We start from the raw sequence: 21,278 nt of genomic DNA, 5'->3' as shown, positions 1-21,278 counted from the left end.
ATTTGATTGCAAATTGTTGCCTTGGCCTTTTTTTCCTGCTAAGATTGATGTGTCTGTGATTTCCCCAAATCAATGTCATGTTTTTTTCAGATGTCCCTGATGCACCTGAGCACTTGGTACTGTCAGAACACAAGACCAAAAGTGTGAAACTGAAATGGACCCCGGGGGACAATCACAACAGCACAACCACAGGTGAAAGGAAAATCATTACTGCAGTATGACATGAATAATTTTCTGTTCTAATTTCATGCATGTGTTGTGTTTAGCACACATTTATTCGACATGTATCAATTATTGATCCAGCCAAGCATGAATTGTGATCAGTGTCTCTGTTGGATATACAAGCCCAAAGCAGAGAGCAAGGAGAGCTCCGCACAGCCTGTGGTTAGATAAGCAATTCTTTGGCAAGAACCATATCGCTTAGGGGCTGATTGTCTCTCTGCCTTTCAACAGAGTTTATTATTCAATATGAGGAGAGCCAGTGGGAGCCTGGAAATTGGAAGGAGCTGCTCAGGGTACCTGGGAATCACATTTCGTCCGTCCTCGAACTACACGGTCATGTCGACTATCGCTTCCGCGTGGCTGGTGTTAACGGTGTCGGGAGGGGTCCTCCCAGCGAGCCCACAGAGAGATACAAAACCCCTCCAACAGGTCTAATGCATCCTCCGTGTATTGTTTGGTATACTTTATACTTTTGGATAAGGATCCTGAGGCCACTAAAGCTGCCGACGTTCAACACACACAGACATTCAAACACTCTGAGCTGTGACATAATTGATTCCACTCTTGTTGAAAATCTTGTCTTTTGTGTGTCTATTTCATTTGAGATTTCTTTCACACTAACAATTCGGACTAAATCGTTACTCACTCTTTTCCACAGCCCCTGACAAGAACCCGGAAAATATCAAAATCGAAGGTCATTTGCCACATGAAATGGATATCAACTGGGAGGTAAGAAAAGATTATGGGGTTTGTGTGATTACTTTACAGCGAATCTTGTGTGGACTAACTGAATAACTCACATTGACTACCTTCTAAGTTAGATGAAAATGAATTAATTTTAATTATTTGACTTTGATCTAAATATGAATGAAAATCCATTGAAAGTTGTCCGAAAGAAAGCGAATGTTCGTATTCGGTTTTATTGCAGTGAGAAAAATCTTGCCTTTACTTATTCGCTGGTTCTTGTGTCATAGAAAGGTGGCTTCTGAATCCTGGATTGATGAGCTCCTCTTTTGTTAATGATGTTCTTTTGTGGATTATAGTATCTCATTCTATTTCTTGCAGAATGCCCTCTATTCAGAGATAAATTGCATTATGTTCTCGCCAGATTCTACATTTAAAAAAAGCCCCTCTAGAGCAAGATACTCATCCCATTGTTTTAATAGATGGCAAGATAAAACACTTCGAGCGCTCCAAGCACCGACTTTTCATTTTACTCAAATGGAAGGAGTGACATTGGGGAAGAGAAATACAAGTGCTATTTTACACAATAAAGGAAGCCAAGTTTAAAAGCCACCTCTCTTTTTTTTGCTCTTCTTTTTTATTCAGCCCTTGTTGCCAATCGAACACAATGGGCCAGGTCTTGAGTACAGAGTGAGCTACAGGCGGCAAGACTTGGAGGAGGACTGGAAAGAACACATTGTGAAGAGACACTCGTTTGTGGTGAAGCACACACCCACTTTTGTGCCCTATGAGATCAAGATCCAAGCCAGGAACAACCAGGGTTGGGGCCCTGAGCCAAACATAGTGACTGGCTACTCCGGCGAAGATTGTGAGCAATCACTCTTTTGATCTGGGTTGAAAATTCCACTAATTAGTTTTGTAATCTCTATGGCCAACAGTATCTAATGTGAAGGCATTGCTTGTGGGAGAATCATGAATGTTTAAGGACATTGGCTTAAACCAAGGGTTTTGGTATACTGTTTGTCTGGATTTTAAACAGCTGCAGACTGCAACTTTTATTATCTTACCCCCTTGCAGCAAATGTAAACAATGTTTGGGACCACAACTTGTGAACAAAATGTTTCGTTTTTCAAACCACAGCTTGGTTGGATGGACTGTACAAGCAAGTGTGTCCTTGCACATTGCAAAGTACTGCTACAGAGCATCCATGACATTGAATTCTATGGAATAATATATATATATATATATATATATATATTACTTAATTTTTTTGTCTGAAAAGTTGCTAGAATCTAACTTTAAACGTAATCAATGCGTACCCTCTGAGAGTCATGTTTTCCATACTGACATAAGCTCATATGCTTTCTAGATATTGAACGGTCAATTTTCGAGTAGCCAGTGTGTTTGTGATCTATGGTTTTAATATAAAAAGAAAGGACAGGAAAGAGGAAGATTATATATGAATGAATCCTTTTTACTTCCCCTTTACTAATTCATCTTTATGCAGTACTATTCAGCAATTCCTTAACATTTTATTGAAATAACTGAGTATGAGTTTGGCTTTGAAGGTTGTGTTCCGGTACTTTTGTGTTTTCTGGAGAAAAGCAACCACCTGTATTTTGTGTGTTTAGCTTTCTTTTGGACTTGTCCCCAGGAGGCCAACACAGGTCACGACCTCTGTAGAAGATAAATGGTCCTTTATGTTACTAAGTTACTTTACACATTTCTGTGGCTGGTGCTAGAGCCCCTCCATCCCTGTAGTTCAGTGTTTTCCCGATATATCTATACCTATGTTGTCTGAACTTCATTTGTTTCACAATATTTCTCTGTGTTCTAAGCTGTAGTTCTCCTTGTCTGACATACATGCAGCATGTTATATATTCAACTGTGTTTGCTTTCACAGTTCCGTCCGCTGCACCTGATGATGTAGCTGTGGTGGTGATGAACAGCTCAGTGGTCAAGGTCAGCTGGACCCGTGTAAACAAGGACAAGTTGCATGGACATCTGGGAGGCTACAGGGTAATACTTCAAAACAGACCCTTGTTTTTAGCCACAGTTTAAAACGAATGACCCTGACCTGCTCTGAACGTTTGGTGCTCTCATTCCGCCTTCACCCACACATCTTCCTCAGCACAATTCACTTCTGCATACCTCCCTTAAGGGGACTGTGTTGTTGGATCTTTACCGGGGTGGTACTGAGCGTCTCTTTCTTTGTAGATAAACTGGTGGCGTCTGCGCAGTTTGCTGGATTTAAAGAAAAGACACGGAGATAAACACACGCTAACGATACCTGGCGACCACAACCATGCTATCGTACCCAGACTACAACCCTTCTCCGAGTACAGTCTCATTGTCATGACTTTTAACGGTCGTGGCAACGGTCCCGGCAGTCATCCTGTCAACTTCAAGACCCCAGAGGGAGGTAGGATTGTGGAAAAACAACATAAAGTGTATTGATTTAGAACACGTGAAGCCACCACAGAGAACAAAAACAAAGAAACATTCGGTTTCAGAATTCAGCTGCTTACTATGTTTTCACCTATTTTGCCCCTCGCAGTCCCTGAGAAAAATCCAGTTTTCAGGGTCACAGACACACAGAAGCACACTGTCTCTCTGGCTTGGGCCCCACCATCAGAGCCTAATGGGATTCTGACAGGATATCTTTTGGAGTATCAGCTAAGTATGTATCCATTCGCTTCATAATAACAAGTCACCCAGATATAATCGCACAAAAGAAAATATTGCATTTTTTTCCCTTTGATTAATGATGTTAACATCCTTGGCCTATTTGCATTATTTAAATAAGGAAGCAACTTAATACACATAACAAATGTGGAATTTTTGGAAACAGCGTACCACACTATTAGAAAGTCTTGTCTTGTCGTCCACACCGAATCACATATTAACAACATGGTGTTGATTTTCATCTAGGCTAGCCCATCACAGAAACGGAAATAGTTTTGCCCCATGAATGGCACTGAGGTCATAATGTTGTCAGAATGTGTGTATAGGAAACATGTCAGGTTGACGTCAGAGTGACGTCTGCTTGCCTGCGTGTCATAAACCATTCCTTGACTCATGCAGAGCAAGGCCACAATGTCATACTTTGTTTGGGTTCCGTTTTACTGACCCCATGCTGTTGGCAGGGGACATCACGGCAATCGCTCACAGTCCCAACATGATCTGAACACATCCCACGTAGACACACACTGCTCTCCTCAAACAAAAGTAAAAGTAAAGTTCAGGAGTAACTTCCAACATCATCTTGTTGCCACATTTCCTGGCTAATTGAGTTTGATTTGGCAGCTGGGGAAGAGGGCCAAATGTCACAGTGTATTTCAGGAGAGGACACTTTCAATGTGCCTCAGCGATAAAGCTGATTGACTCATTGAGGTGTGACTATGTTAAAGTCCCCTTGAAGGTAGCCATGTGCAAAAAGTTGGGGATAATGCAGCCAGCTGCCAAGGTACCGTCAGTGACGAAAGTGAAAATTTCAAGTTAAGGAGCAGCTGTTACAAGGCTACACCCACCCGCATGTCAGGCTTTAATGGCTTTGCATCACACTAGTTTCACTGGCAGGTGTTCTGTAACAAAATCTTTACATGGAAGATGCAATGGAGTAGAATGGATACTGCCTAAATTATTCTGATCATCATATCAAATATGGTGTCTTATTTGCAAATGTCGTTTTAGCCAGAAACTCAATGTCACCCCCCCCCCCCCCCCAAAGAAAAAACGATCCCAAATCGGGGGGGAGTATTAATTACGGGTGTTAATATGACACAAAAATGTTTCACCTTGTTTAGACAGTACCTAGGCACCGCAGCAACAAATTTCATACTATGCATCACGCCACCGATGCGGTAAGGCCAACTTCAAAATAAACCTTACCAAACCAAATAATACAAGAACATAAATGCCTGGTTGCGCTTTTATTTAGAATTCGTTACCGGCAGCGTGTTGAGGCGTAACAGCTGACTTGACTTATTTTCCAGACCCTGAGTCATTGCCGTCACCAACTATTGCGACTTGCTATCGACTGTAAGGACACAACGGTGTCCTGAAATAACGCTCAATCGCTGATTAAAGGTGCTAAAGAATGACTTATTTATGCTGACACTGTATTCTACGGCGCCTGTTGCAACGTTTGGCAGTGGCCGCGCTGGCAAGGTAGATTGGCTGAGACATTAAAAAAGGGAGCACCTTTCAACTGTCATGTTTTATAGTTTATAGTGAGACTGTGTTATGGGAGCATTAAAAACTTGCACAAATGTGACAAGATGATAACAATGGATACCAGCAAATCAGGGTACTGTATTATACACGTGTACAGAGAGAAAAAAAAGTTTTTAAGGTTGATTTTGGGGGAGCGTATTATACACGGGTATGTATTATACACAGGATTTTACGGTATTTAAACACTGAGAGTTCCCAATTATCCAGACCTTGTACTGTATACTTTACCTATAGAACATGGTTTCAAAATTTACTCCACAGCTTTTTTCTTAGCATCACTTATAGCGCAGGGCTAAATTCCAATGAATAACAGTTAAATGAAAAGAGCATGCTCATAACATCTTTTTGGTACAGCATTCAGTGTTTTATGATTCATCTGTGGGTTAAATCTCCAAGAGTAACATTATTTTTGGTTTTGTCAACTTATCATTGACTGTAGTTAACAACACAGAGGAAGTCGGGCAACTGCAGACTATTGACATCAGCAAACCTGACACGACCAAGTGGACCCTGCGGGACTTGGAGCCTTTAAGCAAATACAAGTTCCACCTGCGTTCCTGCACCACAGTGGGCTGTGGGCCCATTATCAGTGAGGAGAGCACCACCACCCTTGAAGCAAGTGAGTAATAGAGGGATGCTACGCTGTTTAAACTGGAGTGAATTAACTGGTGTGTGTTGGTGTTACATTAAGAGGCAACAACAACATTAGAGTTATGGCACAGAATTGGTTCAGTATAATCCAGGCTTAGTGAGGCGCGTAACAAAGCCATTTTTTTTGGTTTGCTGTAAAAGCTACAGCCTGGGCAGCCAAGCTTTTCTGTTGTCCCACTAATTTACATTTGTGGACAAACAATTTAATATGTCTGTGCTGTCGCTTTTCATTTGTCACTGCCAGAGCAAGTGCTTATTGATTGGACGGAAAGTGCAAGTTATGAGACAATCAGCAAAGAAAGAAAATTGCTTTGAGCAGGGAGTAACTGAAGGTTCTGATAATGAATTGTGCAATCATGAAAGAGAGGCTGGCTAAGTCCGCATAATGATCCACCTTGTAGCATGTAATTGTCTCTTTGTCATAACATATCATTTGTTGTGGATTACATGGCACACTTCTAGTGAAGGCAATCTGTGGACTCGACTGTGGGGTGAACAATTACAGAGGAAATGAAACAGAAACATATTTAACTTTCAATCCAAATAGACCGTAGGCATCCTAGATGACTAGACAGTGCTTTTCATTTCCTATCACTTTGCCATAATGAAAGTTATTGTTATTTGGCTGCAAATCCTGCCAAGAGAAACGTAATTGTCTCTGTGTCTCTGTGAGTGTTGTGTTTTTGAATGTTAAAAAGCAAGAGGAAGTGATTACAAGAATTGTCTTTTCTGTACTCCGTTTGAATTCTTTACATCACTGCATGTGTAACAATTACAGTAAGTATTAAAGGTATTAGTTTAGTATTCGCTAGCACCTTGTGAGAGTACACTGTTTTTTTGTTGTCTACTCGCTGTCGTGCTGCGTATAAGTGCTTCGCTTCAAGCGGAACCTTTGATCATGCAATGTCTAATGTGGTTGAACGCCTGCTTAGCAATGCATTTGCTTCTCCCTTTTGTATTTTTTCTTTCATTTATTTTTCCGCCCCTACAGCTCCCACTCTGCCTCCCGCTGATGGCCCCAGTATGTAGAACAGCATAGATGCATGGCATTTCCCACATACACATGCAATCACACATGGCGCTGGAGCTAATCATATCAATCATGTCATTATGAAAAAGAGAAGAAAATATTCTTCTTGGCTCTAATTGTCTCATTAATAATTCTTATATTCAGAGGTCAAAAGTATAATTCATTCTCTTATGTATATATGTGATAATGTTAACCGTGTCTCCCGAGTGATACATCGTGTGTATATGCATTCTCTTATGCATATACACAATAACGTTAACCGTGTCCCCCCCAGTGATACATAAATGTGCCCAATGTTGACTTTTATTCAGCTAATATGACAATTTCAATTCAAGATGCAAAATGAATGGGATAAAGGTGTTTGAAAGCAGGATCATACTAGACTAAACAATAATTTACGCAGAATTCAAATTCCGTCTTACACTGTAGCAGCATGAATAGTCACTAATCTAGTCAGAAGTTAGTTCCAAAAACAAGCATGCCAACACTAGAAAGTCATAATATGAGCCCTATCACAATTAATATCCGTAAGGTCTATGTTTCTTTTCAGGCAAATCAGCTTCTCCCTCACCTCCAAGCACTCTCAAGTCCCCTTTGACCAAATCCACTCAGTCCACCATAGGTAGAACCTCAGCACATACGGACACGATAATGCATCAAAGCCATAAGGGGAATTAAAAAAAAAAAGTTATTAAAGTTTTGTCAGAGAATTTTAAGCACATAATCACTCATTTACTTGACTTTATTGTTGTCTTCGTATAAACTGATTTTTGAATCATTTCCGACCCACACGTTAGCGATTTTATGTGCATGATTTATTGCCGTTACTAAGTTATAAGTGAAACTGCCAACTGATCAGTTGGTTGTAATAGAGTTTTCATTTCCCTGCTAAACCATTGGGGATTAAAAGATACAAGATCTATATTCTAGCCAGACGGTGTAGCTGGAGAGTGCCATCACTTGAATTGGACAAACACATCTAATTGTCAGTGATTGATTTTTTTGGGCCTCGGTCCCCACTCTACACGGCAGTGTATTGACCCAACAGTCACCTGACTGGCTAAACAGCAGTACTGCGTCAAGACAACACCTTTTCTGAGCGGAGAGAAAATGAGGAGGAATGTCCTCCGGGGCTATGCCGGTGATTTGTGAGCGCATGCTGGGAAGGGTGATATTTATCGGCCAGTGGATGAATGGATAAGTGGAAGCTGTTGAAAGTAGTCATATCCGAATATTTGCTGGCGTCACCTTATCCAAAAGTCCCCTTGACTTTGCTGCTGCATCTTATAGAGCAACTCCCCGTTGTCTGAACAGCTGGTTTCTCCGGCATTTTTGTAGCAAGCTGAGAAGTGCAATGACAAAATAAATAAAAGCACGCACATACATACACACAGGAGACAGCCTGAGGATATTTTTAGTTCAGGGCCTGATCTTAGTCAAATTCATTGTGCAGGTCCAATGATTGGAATTACCATAGTCGTAGACTAATCCATCAACATTAGTCAAAGAGTGTCATTTGCACTGGTTGCGATGGGCAACACAGACGCAGGTGTCCATGTGTGCTGAATTATCACCTGAGTAAATAAAGCACCTGAGCTGAAGGCACGACAGAAGATTTGCATGTTTGCCATGGGGAAATGAAGTGGATTGATGTCGACCTGCTCAGACAGCAGCTGTCAAGGCATACTAATGATGCACATTATTCACTACATTATTAGATGGTGTTCCTCCCCGGTTGACTTGCAAAAGGCCAACTTATTTGATACGTCTGAATTTGTTGATGCAAATGTGTAACTAAACATGACTTACAAAGTACCTGGTAACCTGTTATTTCTCCACTCGCTCTATGTAGTTTAAGCATTTCTTGCATTTTAGTGAACGTATATTTGCTGTCTATGTGTCCATCATTCTCTGTGCTGACATTTTTTTTTTCAAACCTATAGTTGTATTTGTGGGCAAGGTCACCACTTAAATGTTTGGAACAATGATAACTTTACGGAAAGGATGTAATGTACCGCATCTTTGGCGGTTTTCACGCAAGTCTAGTTTTTCTTTGGTTTATTGTGTTTTCAGTTAGCACCTCACACAGACAACCGCAAACGAGGTTGATGTGCTCCAGTCGTGCTTGTGACGTGCACCTGGCTAATTGCTGGTGTATTGTAGCCTGGTAAATTGGACAGAAGTTATCATCTGAACAGTTCTGCTCCACTTTTGGTGTTTTACTTGTGCGTTATTGGGTAACTCTGCTTGATATGTTTGCTGTGTGAGGACAAATCGAATCAGGGGGGGACACGGACATAATGTTTACAAACCCATTAGCTGATTTAAACCTAAGAAAGCGGATTACAGGTGTGAAAGCACCGTTATATTGTGTGACAACCCACTGCTGCCGCTGATGCCATGTTTGCAAGATGTGAATGTTGCTAAGAAAGTCAAAGTTCGGGTTTAGAGTGACAGTACTGCACAAAGCTAATGGAAAATTGAGTTTTCTTTCTATAGGTTATTGCTCTGACATTTTCCGCTCTTCTTCCATGGCACTTCTGCTGACCGATGCACAGGCCAAGGTTACTCTATGTATACAAACTTGATAAAAAAATAAAAAATAAAAAAAAATCAACAAAAAAGATTTAAACAAACAACCTCCCCTTTTTAACTGACTATAGGTATGTCCTTGCAGAGCGTGGTCCTCTCTTGTCTGAAGGATTTAATCTGGCGGCATGGATCAAGGAATTCCATTTGTATCGTGCTCCATACTTGATTAATTAGACAGGCGAATTAGCTGTTTAATATTAATACTGGACGGTTTCCATCACTGGACTACTGCTTCTGCATCAGATAGGCTATGTCGATGTAAACATTCAATCAAGCCGCCCGCTAAAAAGGTTAAGGCGTGTCAAAGTCACTGAGTATTCTTCTCCTCAGGTCTTGCCAGCATCCACGGAGGAATATCTAACCAGGGCTGGTTTATTGGCCTGCTGTGCGCCATTGCTCTACTCACACTCATTGTGCTGATTGCCTGTTTTGTCAACAGGAATAAAGGAGGAAAATATTCAGGTATGTGCTCACATACAACCACACACAACCTTTTTATAATCACAGCTTCCTTTATTCCTTGTAAGATAATAACAACATGAGGAAATTAGTTCATATGTCCTGTATTTGAATTTGACATTATTTGCACATTCAGATTTTCCAGCAGCATTCCAAACAACGTAAAGCCCACAGCGGGACAAGATGCAAATTCTGCACATGTTCGTGTCCAGTTAATGATGACATAGGCTTTATGGTTATCTTACTTTTTTTTTCTTCTACTGGGATCTCGAGAGTCCGTAATTGCCTTTATTATTCACAGCTAATGGCCATCAGGTTGGTGTCTGGGTAGCGTTCAGCCGTCATGAAAACAAAAGGGATACACAGCTCGATTCTTTGTTCTCTCATTAAATTCCCATTATTGTTGTCTCAAATTGCTATTATTTGTGTAAAACTAACCGGCCCCTGTGTACAATGTAAATCACTTAATTGTAAATGTTCCATCCACATCAACAAAGGACACTCAAAGAACATCTCTTAGTGACGTGTATTCAAGAGATCGACTGCATCTTGTGAAATAGACAACAGTCAATTGTTGTGAGACGGTGCCTTTCATTTGTAGCTCTCTTGAGCACATGTTTGACATTTTCTCCTCATTTTGCGCACAGTAAAAGAAAAGGAGGACCTTCATCCAGACGTGGAGTCCCAGGGTATGAATGACGACACATTTTGCGAATACAGGTAAGTGACAACCTGAAAGCAGTACTTCATTATTAGTCTATTTCCTCCAATCTCAGTACTACTCTTTATTCCTCCCTTATTGCTGCAAAGAGAACGTAACACTCATGAGGTTGACACGGAGCCTCATACTTCTTCTGTGGAAGAAATTTGATGGTGCCTGGGAATTGGAATGTACGTGATGAGCAGCAGTAGCATCGTGAGCTGTTTGCACATCGGTCTTGTTGCAGTAGTAGTTGTTTCTAGCTATCGTCTGTCATTAGACACAGGGCGGTTTGTGACCAACGGGAGCTAGGGAAAATATATATTTCTTTAAAAAAACAACCTACTGTTTAATGTTCCCAAAGACGAACCTTTAGGGAAGAATTCATGCATTCACATGTAAATTGCGTACAAGTGCTGCACATCAATATGGAGGAAGCCACACCATCCCTCAAATCATGAGCCATTTTTCCACCAACCGGTACAGCTCATTTCAGCTTGCCACTGGTGTGACACCCTAAATGACGATTTGAATTTTAGGATTTTGGTTCATGGTTAAAGCAATAGCAGCAATATATGAGAAAGGCCTCGCTGTCCCACACTAAAATTGAAGACACAAGAACAATTCTATTGGCAGCGTCTAGCTTTATAAGTTGTGGCGAAACCGGTTGGTTCTGCATGGTGGAAACGGGACTGCTGTGCAAAAAGTACCTTCCCTAAATTTTCGTGTACACATGCAAAGGGGCAGTAATAATTATTCCAACACTTCTTCAAACTATAAAAAGTTCCTGTGGTCACAAAGCGCCTACAGTGTAGTGTGCACATTTTTTATAGACATTGCTTTCTGAAGGGAGCTGTTGCAGTGTTGAAATGCTGCCATTTCCTGTTCTGATGGCACTAGGCACAGACTGCCCAATGCACAGCAGGAATCTGAAAGCAATCAGTGTTTGAAAGCAGCTCTTCTCTGGGGCAGTATTATCTGTGCACGTTTCATTAATCCTGTAGTGGTCCAACTCATGACAACCCATGCCACCACATGGGTTGTGGTAGTCTATAATTTCCCAATCAGTGGGACCTACAAAGCACAAATGCAAAATGTGTCTCAATTTGGCAGAATTGTCACTTCCACTGCATGAGCAATTTGGAATTCCTTAAATTATTGCTGAACTGTCTGTCTAGCTCTGTTTTTCACGTTTCTGTAAACTACATGAAACTACATGAAACTACATGAAAATGACGTCTTTTCTCCTTTCACTTTTCAACCAAGTTCGGACCTTTTTTGAACGGACACAAGTGACGTCTTTTCTAAGTCTTTTCAACCAATTTTTGCTGGGTGGGAAATACCTGTTACAAACTTCATAGAAAATTGTAGTTGAAGAAATGTGATTAATCGCGATCAATTATGGATAATTTTGCATACTTTTACATTTTATTTAAATTTTATTCCGTAATGGCCGTTGCAAACTAAAACCATTGAAAGCCTTTCGTCCGTAAATATAAACCCAACTCATGGCGGAGATTTAACTCCATTGTCGTTCTCCAACAGCGACAACGATGAGAAGCCACTAAAAGGCAGCCACCGCACTCTGAGCAAAGAGATCAAAGCGGGGGACAGCGGGGACAGCCTGGTAGACTACGCGGAAGAAGACACTCACTTCAACGAAGATGGCTCCTTTATAGGCGAGTATGCGGGCCGTAAGGAGAAGAGGATGTCATCTGAGATCAAAGCCACCGCTCAGAGCCTGGCGTGAGCAGCCCAACTTCCATCCATCTTCCTCCATGCACATTCTCTTCATTAAACCTGCTCAGCGGGACAAATGGAAGTGAACACAGATGATAGTGATGCAGTGCACAAGTTTTGTGTCAAATGCAATGCGTCATTGCCAATGGAACTGCCATCCTCATTTTCTAAAGCCCTTGTTTGTTTGGTTGCAGCTCAATGACCATTAATAAATACTCGGGTGTATTTATATACAGTCAACCCCTGCATTCTCGCAGTTCCGCACCCGTGAATTTGCATTTTCGCAGATTTATTTTTCAATATTTTTTAATGTTTTTTGTTTTGTTTTTTTTGGTGGGGGGGGGGGGGTGTTCCAAGACGTTTTCCCTCCATTTCCCCTTGTTTCTTGTAATGAACAAGAAACAAAAAAAATGTAGAATGTTTTATTTTTTTTTATTTTGGGGGTTAAAAAAAATAAAAAACCTATACAGATTTATGTTCTTTGTGGGGCCCGGTAATGCAAATAGCGGGGGCGACTGCGTGTGTGTGTGTGTGTGTGTGTGTGTGTGTATGTATATATATATATATATATTTATATATATATATATATATATATATATATATATATATATATATATATATATATATATATATATATATATATATATATGTATGTATATGTAGTGTATCTTATACTGTACATGAAGAGTGTCGTTTTATTATTATTACTACAATAAAATGTAGAGGGCTTGTTTTTGATTATTGTTCTGTGAGCTACACTAAATTCAGCTCCTTGTTGCAACATAGCCCTCAATGGGCCTCATTCACGAACAGTGCGTACAGACAAATTTGTGCTCAAATCCTCCGCATGTACGTTTAATTGGCAAATTTCTTATTCAGCAATATGTTCATACTTGCGTAATCGAACAAACTTAGAATCTCCTCATACCATGCACAATCCTGAATAATGATGGATCAGCTTGACAAACAAAAAAAAACAACCTTCAGCATCAGCTGGGATGTGTGTCAAGCGAATGCCAATTTATTGCCAAATAGGGGCGGAGTTAATGCAAATTTGAGCACCACAGGCACACGGCGTCTTTTAGAATGAATTCTGATTCATCAACACGCACACAGTGGTGTGAAGAAAATGGGCACATACGTCATGAATTTGATGGTGATTGTGTGTACTTCCTTAACTTGTGCACAGGGTAAGAACATTTCCACGCATTTTATTAGTGAATGAGGACCAATTTTATTTTGATAAACACATATATCGATTCAAATGTATTCTTCTGTCAGAGCAATTAGTGATTTTTTTTCCTGTTTAAGGTATATTCAAAATATGATCTGTCTGTAAAGGTTACTTATTAACTTATTTTCCAGTGACATTTTACTGGACATCATAAATATTTTTGAGTCCTGATTCTCTTGATGTTAGAAGTAAAAATTGTTGTTATTTTACCTCATAGGGAATTTGCTCATTATTGTTTGCTTGCTATAACAGCCCAGTTTACAAAATGTCACATGATGAATGTATAGAATAGGTGATTTCAAAATCTGAACACAATATTTTTGTGCAAATCACATAATTTCACTGTGTCCAAATATTAAGAAAATTTGTTAACGAGAGGAAACACTTTGTTACAGACACTTCCGTCGTTATTTTACACACAAGTCTAGCATCATGGTCACTGCATTGTTTTATAAAAGAAAAAGAAGAATCTGCCATTTTGCATGTTCGGAAGATTAATTTGTGTTGTTGGATGTATTAAATTGCATTTTCTTACATTTTTTTAAATGACTTGTTTGCCTGTGGACTCATCTTTGTTCAATGACAAGGTACATTGCTACACCCAAAAGTCTCATTAGATGTAACCGTGGTTCCAAAAAACTTTCTGCGGCTAAGTATACCAATAATAAACAAGATATGAATTAGCATGAATTGATCTTATTATGTTTTAATGAAAGATGATTGTTAATGTTTGCTTTGGGATTCAAACATTATACAGTTCACCAGGACATCTTTGAGAGTTGAAGACTTTGTTGAAACATTTGGCTTTGGGAAAAACAATCATGAGAAATCAAAGGAAAGGACTCAGAAAGGCAATGGACCAGAAAGTGCGAGCTGTAATCAAGTCAGATGATTGATGGTAGGGAATCGAGTTTCACTAGGCTCTCACTTCACAACTCACATCCGCTCAAGATATTCTCACTGTGACACGGCAAATTCCACAAACACAACTTTCATTTGTTGGTGATATTGTTGCTTTTTTTTTTTTTTTTTTTTTTTAAGCTTCTCTTTTATTGCCTACAAAATGGGCGTCCGTCACCGGCGGATAGACGGACCGGTCCGTCACATAGGTGGAATGCCCAGCTCTGCATAAAGGCTTACGTGCGAGAAAGAGAAAAGAGTATGAGATGAAACATGGTGGAGAAAAAGCACATGATACAACAAGGGCAAAAGACAAAGGTTGTGGCTTTTGTCAGAGACTCAGGGGCAGGGGCGGGGGGGGGGGGGGATTAGAGAAGTTAGGTTCAATTCAAATCTTTCTCGCAGTTTTAACACTGCAAATTCCCCCTTCAAGCTCATTGTGACGGTTAATAGCAAACCTATAGGTGATTGAACCATTCAGCATCCATATCATACTGTGCATTATATTAGTCATGCCGGCTTTGTATTGTATCAAGCACTTCATTCAAACACTACCCTTGGTCAACAACAAATAGGCTCATATCATTTTCACTCTAATTATAATTTGAGCCGAAATCATCATATTGTAATTTTATGCCTGGCATGTTGGTTGATAATGATGTTTTTACACACAAAAAAAGAAAGAAAACATAACAGCTTCTCATTTAAATGGTAATTTTGTACCGCTGTGCATTTTTCTGGGGCGTCAGCACAAGCCTTCTGAAAGCATGCATGCTTCCAGATACAAAGGATGTTAAAGCGAGGACAAAGTGAAGGCTTCATTTTAGTTTGGTCCGTTTCGTTTCAAAAGTACATAATCTGCTTCCATGCAAATCTGAGGCAGGGTATCACAGTAAAATGTCTCAAAAGGTGGAATTTTATTGAAAGTTACATGATCTATCTTTTTTTTTTTTTTTTTTAATCAAGTGACTTGTCAGGGGAGTTATACTTGTAACAAAAAAATCATTAGTAGTCTGGTAATGATCATTTTAGTATATATATATATATATATATATATATATATATATATATATATATTGCAAAATAAAGTCCCAAAAGTCGATTTGGGATTGTCTGTAAAAATGTATTATTGAAGGTGTTACGACCCCTCCTCAACTTGGGCCATAACAGAAGGTATTTTTCCACATTTAAATGTCAAGTATACCACTTGTACTTGCTGTTGGCCCAATTGTTTGTCAGCTATTAAAAAGTCAATTTCCCATAAAATGTCGCCTTTAACTACAGTCGTGATATATTGTCAATTTAATTGATTGGAATTGGATGCTTTTTTGCCTTATGGTAGAATGCCTCACCATTTACACAGCTTAGACAGAAACAGATGTTTGACTGAAACAAGGCAGTGTTATGATCCCTCAGACTCTATCCAAATAAAAGCTTTGGGGTTACTTCAACTCATTTGTGAAACCAAATGCTGCACATCACTAACAAAATAGATCCCAGTGCAGAGAGGACCAATTCCCTCGGATGCCAGCTTATAAATATGGCGCTTGCGGGTCAGTTAGTCACTGACTTTAGAAATGAGCAGAACCCATTGCCGCCACCCAGCACCCCCACCCCCACCCCCTCCACCATGATTGTCTCATATCAGTTCTGTTATGAGAAGAACCAAACGACACTACAACAACATTTCTGGAAGAATAAAATTTAATCGTATGCATAACTGCCGTATTGCCTAAAGATGAGGCATAAAACAAAATAATGATTTTATTAAGTGCCTGTGAAACGGCTGTATTAAGCAGATAATCACTGCTTGCGGGTTGAATGAAATTAGGTTAATTAGAGCATCACTGGAGAGTCAGATTATGATGGAAAAAGTGTGAGCGAGAGAAGTCATGATATAAACTTTTGATGAGGGAGAGCTACGTTTTCTGTATTTTTTACGTTTTTGGTTCTCCATGACCATTCAACCCAAAGCAGGTAGCATTTTCATGGTAAAACAGCACAGCTGCAATTTCAGAATTTGTTTTTGGTGCGTTCAGTATTGGTTTGTTTACCATACTACCCGTTACGGACGCACAGACTATTTACAGTAGTGTTTAGGTTTCTTCCAGTGCCAATTTGTCACTTTTCCTTATCTTGTGTACCTTGAGGGCAGCAAAAGAGGAACAGCAAATACAATATCTGCAGATTGGCTTCAGTGGTCAAATTTTGTGTACGTGTTTATTTATACATGACAAAAAAAAAAAATCGATGACTTCATTCTTTTTTTCGGTTTCATTTACTTTCATTCATTACAAGCAAAAACCTTCCCATGTGTGGTCAACACCGGGTCCAGACCTTAAACGTGTGCTGCTGCTGGAGGATGTGTAGTCAATCACATCAATAAAACAAGAAAAGTCTGTGTTTGCAATTGCAATGTAGTTACCATTTAAGATAACAATTAGTCTAGATTATTTTCTGGCAACCTGGATGCCCCGTGCCACCGGATTTCTGCATGCAAATGTAAAAAATCGTTTCGAGCAGTCAGAGAGGGTCATTGAGGCCTCTTTTACAATGTCAATCACAAGCAATCATTCCGTCCCTGAAAAGGATCCAATACCCAAAATGTAATATTATAATCCAAGCAGTGAAAATTCGTCAATAATTATTTACAAAGTGTATTAGATATGTATTTTTAATAGATAGTATAATCAATAATTCACTGTGTTGGTCATATTACCTCCTATAATTCTAAGGGGGGTGGTATTTGAGTGATGAATCAACAAATACTGAGCTATCATTACATTAAACACAAAATTATATTCTTGACCCTGTTCCAATTCATTCAAGCCTCCAAAATTGTCGACCATCTTCAACCATGCTTTTATAATCTTTATGTGGCCATGGCAGCTGAGGTCAAGGGGTAAATATGTGCATACTCTGTTTTCTCTGAAAGTCTTCCTCAATATTTTTGCTACTGTATATCCTACGTCTAGATGATAGCGATAGACAAAGATATTGTAACGATGGAAAAGTCACATAAATTGACCTACAGTGTTCTTACACCCATCTTCCTCAGTCTTTCAGGGAATATTTCTGTATCATGAAGCAAGATAATACATTTTCAATGATGACCCACGGATGTTGGCTTAAATCATAAGGTAAACAGTCAAAATGTCTTGAAAATACTGATGGGGTTTATTTGAATCAAAATAAATTGCAATGTTTGTACACAGTACCAGTACAATACAGTCATTAAATTTTTACAGCAGTGTTTGCAAACAGACTTCATTTATGGGTGTTCAATACCCATGGAGAGTTCCCAGTTTGAAATCATCTGACCCTCATCAATGATTTGTGACTGCTCGGCAGGACATCGTTTTAACTTCACCCGCTACTTTGTTTAGAGGTCTTGGTTTGGCATGCGGTAGCCGGAGGACTGTGACAGCAGGAGTCGTAGGCTACTGAGCAATGCGGGGAATTAATGAAACATGCATGGGTAATGTGATTACAAAGCAGAATAAAAAAAGGAAAAGGCAAGAAGCAGTCAGGTGCACTTTGTCACAACATCACTTTGAGGGGCTTAGTTGTTGCTGTACGTTCATAACAACATAAGCGTAGGATCTGTGCATGAAGAAATTATGTGATCTGGCCTCAGTCATTTTGCACCCTAACCCCCAAATTGGGTGAAATACCTAACCCAGCGCTGGGTCTAAAAGGGGCTGAGCTAATTCTGGGTTATTCATACCCAGCACATTGAGTTGACTTAATTTGACCAGGCAGGTTGGGTCAGGATTTTGAACCAAAAACTACCCATACTGATAAATTAAAGCCAGGTTATCAGTATAGCTGGGGTTAGAAAAAAAAAAAAAAAGAAGAACCAACTTTCCCCTGTTAGGATTTATCACAGTGAGTGACTTGCATCATGTTATTGGCACAAAGGTTAAACTGGATGCCCTTCATGATGCAACCTACCGATTTGCCCTGATCTCTGTGTCCACAGTGAGTGGTGTTCCCCACAGAGCCATCCAGCTCCCGATGACATTTTTTTTAAATGTACCATAAAATTCACTTGAAGTTAAGTGCACAAAACTCAAAATTGGTGACCAGCTGTAGTTTTACACTCCACCTAAATCCAATCTTCAACCCAATTTGCTAGATCAGAAATAATTTACCTAACTTGGGTAAAAGTACCCCAGTCTGCTCAAAATCCAGTAAGGAAAACAAGCCAGCATTTTTAATGTATACAGTGGCATCGGGTTCAGGTTAAAAAAAAACAAAAAAACATACCTGTACACCAAAGTCTCTGTTCTGAGTTTGCTTTGAAAAGGCAGCTGTCTCAGCAGTAGTTTGCGCAGCTATTTCCACGAAAACATTCAATTCATCTAAAATGTTATTGTCATCCAAAATGGTAACGTGCTGAACTGAGCGACAGATTTGTATGACAAATTGCTCTGTGTTGAGACAACGGCCTTGACCTTTACATATTACAACATCAGTTCATTAATAATGCATTCGGTAGCACTTTGCTCAGTGCCATTACTAGATTTCACATCGTGAGTGAAAAAAAAAACAACAACAGCAGCTCATTCTTTTGCTTTTGCTTGCCAGCTTTGCCTGTCAGCCAGACTTTAAGGGCTCATTTAAAAATTAATGAGCAGTGCTTGCACTGTAAATAACTGCTGATAATGCACCCTGGGTTATTTGAAATGTAAAACCTTCTGTCATACTTTGATTATCTATGTATCTGCCCTGAGAATGGATCCGAGCACGGCTGCGCAGTACTAGTCAACTTATTTAGACAGACTTTACTGTTGTTGGGTTTATTATTATTAATAAACAAGTGCAGTTATCTATCTTGTATTTATAATTAGGAAAAAAAAATGCAGTGCAAGAGCAGACACGCCTCAGGGCTCTTCATCACTTGGTGTTCCTGTTCTCATTAGTTTTGTTCTGGATGTTCCCTTAAACAAGCCAAAACTTGCGTAATTTGTGTCTCGCTTTTGATACCGCGTGGCAGTTTCGTGAATAATTCATTCAGCTATAATTTGGATTCCTACTGCAAAAGTCACATGGTCAGTCTGACTATATTGGACCAAGAGTCTATTTCCTGCCGTATATCAATTTTTCATACCCAGCCATTTGTCCTTTGAGGGATGTCATCTCGACACTACATTTTGACATTTCCAGAATGCTGACGGACATCAGGAAAAAGATGTTGCTGTATTTCTTTGCCTTTGATCTGAATGACTGCTTTGTTTTGACAAAGGGAAAAAAAAAAACAGTTCACCAGTTGAAAGGGTTTCTGAGAACATCCTTTTTTATGACCTATTTGTTAAATCTATTCCATCTGCCTGTACTGTTTCACTGGGAGCATATTTGACAATTCAGACCAACATGAATCGAGTTCCGTGTCACCTAATTGTCAACCTGCTTGAAGGGTCTGGGCTTTGCCACCCCACCCAAATGCATTTAGAAAACGCTTGTGAAAGCGTGTTCCAGATGGCCATGCCCTTTAGAAGTGTCTCTCTTCCCGGTAATAGAGCGAGTTGGCTCTTACTCCCTTGGCTGAGTCCTGGGATCAGTCCAAGCGGCTGCTGTTAATGAGCCACGGTCTTCCCTCCTCTGTCATCCTGGATTCTCGAGCTTGGCATATATCTTGCTTCTATTTTGTCTGCCCATGTGTCTGCATGCGATCAGATGCGGGGAATTTGGAAGCGGTGCTCTCCGATGAAACATGCAGCATCAGTCTGTCCCACGCACGCTCACGACCCGTGCAAGCTAATCGTGTCTCGCAACTGCTCTGTTTCAGTGTTGCATCATTCATTCAAAGAGCAGCCAAATTGTTCACTGTTTTAGCATATATGCCCTGAATGGGTTTTTTTCTTGTTGAATTTACTTGATTTTATTTCATCAAGTGGTTGCACGAAATAAAATAATCTAAATGATTCAAATGATTTTATTTTGTGCAACCATTTGACAAAATAAAATTTAGTAAATTCAACACGGCATTTATTGAGTGTACATTTCCATGCAGCATAGAGGACTTCATAGCTTTTTCATTATTGTCCAGTTTGAAAAGATAACACAAACATGATGCTGTTTACTGTATCTACTACACTGAAAAAAGTTTTGTTGAATTTACTTAATTGGATGCTATCAAGTGGCTGCACAAAAAAAACCTCACCTAGATCCACACACATTTTTAAGATGTATAGTCTACTTAAAAAATGTATGTAAAAACAGTGAATATTCTCAATTATGGAACAAAGAAACTACAAAAAAGAAATGTGTTTAACATGGAGCAAAACATTTTTGAAATTTGAGAAGCGCATGGGTTAAAGTGATTCTAACAAGCTAATGGGACCAGCCGTGTTGTATAGTTTGGAAACGGTAGTAATGAGCAGAAGACAGAACTGGAAGTAGCAGATTTGAAGATGCTGAGATTCTCATTGGGAGTGACGAGAATGGATGGGATCAGGAATGAGCTCATCAGAGGGACAATACAGACTGGGAAGGTTGAAGACAAAGATGGAGAGGTCAGACTGAGATGGTTTAGTTCAGGGGAAAGACAGTGTGCGTATATTGGTAGAAGGATGCTGGTAGTGGAGCTGCCAGGTCTGAGGCAAAGAGGAAGACCAAAGAAGAGATTTATGGGTGTGGTGAAGCAAGACTTGCTAATAGCTTGAGTTCGAGCAAAAGATGAAGAGGACAGGGAGGGACAGAAGAGGATGATTTGCTGTTGCAAATCAGGGTTAAACCCAAAGGGAAATAAGATGTTTTTATTTTCTACTCTTATTTATAATTTCCTTTGTTCTTGTCAGTTCCTCATTTAAATCAGCCTTAAGTGT

General features: G+C 39.7%; 1 protein-coding gene across 6 annotated transcripts in view; it reads left to right on the top strand.

The window, feature by feature from the left end:
* The window catches only part of chl1b (cell adhesion molecule L1-like b), a 50,891-nt gene extending 36,794 nt beyond the window's left edge, over positions 1 to 14,097 (top strand). For 3 of the 6 annotated variants that reach the window (XM_086041211.1, XM_086041208.1, XM_086041209.1), the window contains 12 exons: positions 91 to 192; positions 454 to 651; positions 881 to 951; positions 1,552 to 1,774; positions 2,810 to 2,925; positions 3,124 to 3,328; positions 3,464 to 3,586; positions 5,582 to 5,761; positions 6,572 to 6,583; positions 9,746 to 9,877; positions 10,522 to 10,594; positions 12,120 to 14,097. In XM_086041211.1, coding sequence (XP_085897337.1) covers positions 91 to 192; positions 454 to 651; positions 881 to 951; positions 1,552 to 1,774; positions 2,810 to 2,925; positions 3,124 to 3,328; positions 3,464 to 3,586; positions 5,582 to 5,761; positions 6,572 to 6,583; positions 9,746 to 9,877; positions 10,522 to 10,594; positions 12,120 to 12,324 — 1,640 coding nt within the window. In that variant the 3' untranslated portion in view covers positions 12,325 to 14,097. Of the gene's footprint in view, positions 1 to 90; positions 193 to 453; positions 652 to 880; positions 952 to 1,551; positions 1,775 to 2,537; positions 2,574 to 2,809; positions 2,926 to 3,123; positions 3,329 to 3,463; positions 3,587 to 5,581; positions 5,762 to 6,571; positions 6,584 to 9,745; positions 9,878 to 10,521; positions 10,595 to 10,684; positions 10,766 to 12,119 lie in introns of all 6 variants that reach the window. The other 3 variants (XM_086041212.1, XM_086041213.1, XM_086041210.1) reach the window with 3 other exon arrangements.
* Positions 14,098 to 21,278: the final 7,181 nt, after the last annotated feature.

This window comes from Filicampus tigris, chromosome 9, assembly GCF_054856515.1.
Source record: "Filicampus tigris isolate MCC_2025a chromosome 9, RoL_Ftig_1.0, whole genome shotgun sequence".
Taxonomy (NCBI): domain Eukaryota; kingdom Metazoa; phylum Chordata; class Actinopteri; order Syngnathiformes; family Syngnathidae; genus Filicampus; species Filicampus tigris.
The sequence above is the reverse complement of the archived record's forward strand: the minus strand, read 5'-3'. Positions and strand labels throughout refer to the sequence as shown.